Consider the following 6,000-nt stretch of genomic DNA (forward strand, 5'->3'; position numbering starts at 1 on the left):
CCTCTCTGCTTTCAATGCTGTTGAGGGTACAGCCACAGTGCTGAGGGATAACTCGCTTATGATCAGAAACTCATGAGTTATTTGGTCTTCCAGCTATTCACCCAGATATATGGTGGATCCTCCTTTTAACCTGCTGCCACCTAGACCACATTTCACATGATACACATTCACCATGTCTAGCCTTTAAATTGCTTTCTGACAACTGTGCTTGGCACACGTCTCTCCTCACTGGTGGCAAACACAAAACTGGCATTCTTTGTGGCAGACTCGGTTGTGCTAGCATTTCCCCATTAGGCTCAGGCAGATGGAGAGAGCTGCTTGTGCCATAGCTCTCCTGTTCTCTACTTATGCTCCCTCAGTCCTCAAACATGCTTTAATTTTCTAAGAAGTTTCCAAGTGCCCAGTGTTGTTATCTGCTACAGAGAGTAACAAGGTGCTACGCAGTCCTGGTTACGCTTGTGTTAGTGCTGGAACAGCATGCTTGTGGGTCAGTATCAACAAAACAGTCATTATTTCCAAGTACCTGCAATGTACTTATTTAGAGCTACCGGAGCCTCTGGACATAGGGCGAGAGCTGTGCTTTTTAAAAGGTAGCTCTGTGTAAGCATATCCCACCCCCCAGACCCCAAAGAAATTAGGCAAGCACTAAGTGCAATGGAGCAGCTGCTTGACAGCCTTATTAGAAAACAGCTTAGAGAAGTACGTGAAAAATACTGTATTCAGCTGAAGCTGCAGGGAACAACGGAAGAAAAATAATTAGCCGAGTCAGAAACTGGCTAAGCACTGGGTCTTCTGAGCCTTCTATTTCCTTCAAAATACAAAGAGATCTTTAAATAACAAGTAGTAAATGAGACTTTGTTTACGTCTCACCTTAAAAAGCCACAAGCAGAACAGTGCACCCTAATAACATCCTTGGCTCAGAAATTATTCAGAAGCAAGGGGGCCATCTGCTGAATTCCCAGTACCATTTTCTGCTGTATCCTGGAAGATTTTCTTTGAAAGTTTCACAGCCAAGTCCTTTCAGTGCTTTGCTAGACCTGTGAGGTGTGGCAGTAAACCTCTGAGCAGGTTTGGCTGCAGGTGACTATTACAGCATACCTATCATGAATGCAAAAACTAAAGCCACTACACTGATCAACGTAATCTACTCAGGACTCAAAAATCCTGTAGACAATATCATCAGTCTGAAGTATATGTAATATCTCTGTATCATAATGCATTTCATCAAATAGAAATTTTCAGAGACAGAAAACTTGCTCATAATATGTTCATGAACGTAACTTTCCAGATAAAACAAAAAAGCTTAAAGCACAGAATCAGGTCTCTAAAATAAGGAGCTTCCTTCTTCAGCTTACTCTCCTTTATCCTCAGTAATGTTGGCACTATGCTTAAACTCAGCATTCCATTTCCCGTGCAAGTCTATCACAACACCGTTGATAGATGTTTCACTGGCGACTGCTTCTAATTCCACTCTTTCTGAATTCATTACCACCAACTTCAGATCCCAGCTTCAGAGCATTCATGGCTAGTCCCTTTTCCAACGTGTGGAAGTGGGCAAAGGAAAGGTAGAATTTTTAAAAGATTTTATGACCATGCCACCACACATCCACATGCACAAATGAAGTGCATTATCTTTGTAGTCCTCCATATCTTGTTCTTCTCAGCACTGCTACAGCTAAAGGTCTCTCTGCACACCAGGAAGAAGGACCAGAACTGTTTCTGACACAATAACAGCAAAGTATGCTAAACAAATACTACAGAAACATCCAGACTGAAAAATCCTTGTTCATATAGCCATGAAATTTGATAAAGGTATTTAAAATATTCACCACTGTTCTCATTTCTTAAAGCATAGCCTTAAGTCTACTGACATTTCATGGTCTGTTAATACGGAACACTTTAAATACAGAAAGGTACATGTTATCCATTAAATACTATGTAGACTCATGCATAAGATAGCTCATAGTGTACAAATACAACATTGTTTAATGGTACAAACTATAAAATCGAATCTTCAAGTTCAGCATTTTAAAAGCGACTGCAAGACATAACCTGTATCTTTTGCAGTTACAATCAGGAGGTATTAAATAAAAGCACAAGCACAGCACAGGGAATACAAATAAATGCCACTTGCTTAAGACTTCCTTCTTAAGTATAAGAAGTGGTCCCAAGTTTAACTCATAGCTTGCTGAAAATACAAATAGTTGGAGGGTTTGTTTGCATTGTGTGGGGATCTTTTTCATACTTAAAACAGTTTACTACCTCAGTCAGTACTAAATCTCACCATGCATGACTCCTGCATCCATAATGCAAAAATTTATCCAGGTGTTGTCATTTGTTGTTCACTGTTCCCAACTTCATACACACTGATGAGCAAGAATGATATGGTCTGGAAAGTTATAAGTTTGTAGGCACATGCAGATTACTCTAGAGAATCACTGCTTTCAGTATTTAATAGCAAACTATTAACTGCTTTGCCAACTAAACATCCCTTATTTTTCTCCTAAAAGCTGGACTCCCATATGAAAACATGAGAACTGAGTATATAAAACAGTAGTAAATGCTAAATATCAAACACATAAAAGAGCTCTAGAGCTACAATTACCCAGCATTAATAAAACACTCATTTATCATGTACCTTTATTCCCATGAGCTGCCCACCGCTCCCTCTCCACAGGACTTAGCCTATAACCTCAAAAGCCTGACTAGCTTCAAAGACTGGCCACTAAAAAAAGCAAAAGGAAATAAAGAAAAAAAAAGAAATGTGTGTGGAGAAGTGAAAGTTTTCCCTCAAGAATTCAGAATGAAAGCTAAGGATCACTAAAATTCACCCCTTTCTATAGAAATAGTCCCAAACCATGTAAAGCATCCCAACTCCTGGTCATGTGAATCTCAAAAACAAGAGGTTGTATCTTAGCAAAAAGCAATACAAAGTGCTCTTGCTACATGTTTCAAACTCTGGAAAGCTCACATGAAAGAATGTTTCTATGTAGTGAAAGAGACCCCAGGTTATTTTCAACTTTGTAATTTTTTTTCTCCTTTCCACTAAACCCTAGATAGTTGGCTTCAGAATAAGATGCTTCAATTTAAAGCAAAATCTTAAAAAAAAAAAAAAATACACCTTTAAAGGTGTAAGAGGCAATAAGAAACATCAATACAATTATTTGTTGGTCTTTTTCTCTGATTTAAACAAAAATTACTCCCAGCCAGTAGCAGAACTATGTTTAAAAATGACGATTTGTTAATGGAGTTGGACAAGTACTTTTATTTCATTAAGTATTTAGACCAAGAGGAGTAGTGTGCATACTCAGTAGGTAGCTAGAAAGAAAGAGAAGAAGTTGGAAAGTGAAGGATTTGGAACATAACACTATTTGGAGGGTAATATCTTCTGACACTTCTGACACTCCTCGACTTGAACATCAGTTGTTAAAGTTCTACTAAATATTAAGTATTTACAATCAAGCTTCTTCCCACTTTAGATCTTTGAGGTCTTTTCCTTTGTACCTCTATAATTTTGTACAGAAATCTCAGTTAACATCTCCTGCATTTTGGGAGCTTCCACACACAAGGGTGGATCAGCTCCACGGGTCAGAGAACATAAACACAGCTCGGCCAACGTCTGATTGATGATACCTACGGCACAGTTGTATGATATGGCACACGAAGGATACAGCAGTACAAGGGAAGAACCTGTAGGTGCTGTATCAGAGTGCTGGCGTACGACACAGAAGGGATTTTAGAAGTGTAATGAAATATTTGTCACTTTCCATCATCGAAAGTCAAGAAACCGAAAGCAGAGATTTTGTCATCACAAGCAGTTTCCAAAAGGTGTTCGGGGTGCAAGTGTGTTACAGGGCACAACCCGGCACTGCCGAAGCCGGAGGGAGTCCCACCGGTGGTGGGATCAAGGCTCCCCTGGAACCTCCGCAAGTCCAGTCCGGAGGACGGCAGTCCGTACCCCTCAGTATGTCACATATTGAGATCCGGCACATTGACAGGGAAAGTTCAGCCGCGGCTACGGAAGCGTTTGCGATACTACTACCACCATCGTGAGGCGGAGAGGAGGCTACAACGCCCCGGCACTGCCTGGGCGCCCTCCGCACGGCGGCTGCCCCCGGGTCCTCGCTGCCCTCCGCCCCGGCGGCGGCAGGGGCACGGCGGCGACCCGCCCGCAGCCTGACACCCGCTCGCCCCTACGAAACGCCTTTAGCGACTCACAGAGACCGCCTACGGTAGCTCGACGGCTCTCTGGTCTCCGCAGGACCTCCCCAAACTTCACGCGTGTTTTGCCTAGATGTCGGTCTCGACAGGTAGTTCACAACGCGCCGCAGCCAAACGCGCAAGTTCCTTTCTTTGTAGCCGAAAACAGAAGGTCGATCGCTCCCCCTCCTCCGCAGCGTCAAAACCTTGGACAAGGCACTAAACCGCGACACCTGGAGCCGACACCGACACCGCGCCTTCCCCTCTAGCAGCCTCCAACTTTCCTGCAAAGCGTCTGAAATTAACCTTTCCGTCGGCACGAGCCCGAGACGCGGCCCACGGAGAACCGCGGCTAAAGGGCAACCCCTCTGCCCCCCGCGGAGAGCCAGCACCGCCTCCCCAGCCCCGTCCCCTCAGCCCCACGCAGGCAGCCGCCGGCCGAGAAACTTTTCCGAGCCGCCCGGCGAGGCAGCGCCCACGCCGGCCGCCCCGCAGAGCGGGGACCGAGCCGGCGCCCACGCACCGTGAGCCCGGCGGGCCAACGCCGCCCCCCGCGGGCCGCGCCGCGCCGGCCGCCCCGCTGCGTGGGCACCCACGGCCCCGCGCGCACTCATCCGCCCGCACCGCTCCTACCGTGCGGGGGGCAAGTGAGGGAGGGAGCGAGGAGGTGGCAGTTACCGGCGAGCGAGCGCCCTTCTTGCAGAGCGGTCCCCTGAAGACGCCTTTGATGCCGCGGTAGTGCCCGTTGCTGAGGTGCCGGGAGCTGATGACCAGGTAGCACGCCATGCGGGCCCCCCGGGCGGGCGAGCGGGGGGAGCGCCCCAGCCCCGCGGGTGGCGGGGGGGAAGGCAGGCCGGCTCCTCCTCGGCGGCGGCGGCGGCGGTGCTACCCCTGCCGGAGCAGAAGCCCGCATGAAGGAGCGGGCGGAACCGCAGCAGCGATCTCCCCCCTCCCGTCTCATCCAGCGCCCGGGTTAGCGTTGCCAGCAGCAGGATGCACTGAAGGCGGCAGCAGCGGCGGCAGCCAGAGCACATCTGAGGGAGCGCGGAGGCCAGTCCGCATGCTGCTCCGCGGGTAGGAGACGGGCCCGGGAAGAAGAAGGGCAGAGCGCAACTTGCACAGTCCGCCGCTGCTACGGCCCCTTCCCTCCTCCTCCTCCTCCTCCTCCTCCTCCTCCTCCTCCTCCTCCTCCTCCTCCTCCTCCTCCTCCTCAGACCAGGCCACCGGCAGCCGACATCCGGAGGGGAGTTTCTCCGCGGCAGCTCGAGCGGCGGCTGCTGCCCATGGCTCTTCCCTCCGCCGGGCTCGGTGGTGGATGGAGCCGGCCGCCGCGGAAAGCCCTCGCCGCCCCAGTCCTCCCGTGCCGCCGCTGCAGCCGGCGCCGCGCCTCGCCTCACCTCCGCCGGCGGGGCGGGGAGGCGGTGCGTGGTGCGAGGGGGGCGGAAGAGGGGTAGGGCCGGAGCAGGGGCGGCAGCCGGCCGGGGGGGGCGGTGGCGGCGGGTGAGGGGACGTTGCTCCTCGCCGCTCCGGGGAGGGGAGCGGGCCGCGGCCGGCAGTCCCGAGCGGAGAGGGCCGGGGGAGGGGGAAGGCGGCGGGACGCGCTGGCCGCCCTCCTCCTCCTCTTCGCCCAACTTTCCCGCCTTCGATGGCGGGGAGGTAACGTCCCTTCTCCGCCTGCCTCTGGCTGCGCTTCCACCTCTCCCCGCATCCCATCACCTCTCCTCCCCTCCGCTGTCCCGTAGGCTGTTCGCCGGCAGGGGCTGCGGCCGTTCCCCGCCCTCAGGGGTGCGGAGCGGGGCG

General features: G+C 50.7%; 1 protein-coding gene across 1 annotated transcript in view; it reads right to left on the minus strand.

The window, feature by feature from the left end:
- The window catches only part of ZNF804B (zinc finger protein 804B), a 236,379-nt gene extending 231,393 nt beyond the window's left edge, over window positions 1–4,986 (minus strand). The window contains exon 1 of the mRNA XM_072851500.1: window positions 4,834–4,986. Within this exon, the coding sequence (XP_072707601.1) occupies window positions 4,834–4,986 (153 nt within the window). The remainder of the gene's footprint in view (window positions 1–4,833) is intronic.
- Window positions 4,987–6,000: the final 1,014 nt, after the last annotated feature.

This window comes from Ciconia boyciana, chromosome 2 (assembly GCF_034638445.1).
Source record: "Ciconia boyciana chromosome 2, ASM3463844v1, whole genome shotgun sequence".
In the NCBI taxonomy this organism is placed as follows: Eukaryota; Metazoa; Chordata; class Aves; order Ciconiiformes; family Ciconiidae; genus Ciconia; species Ciconia boyciana.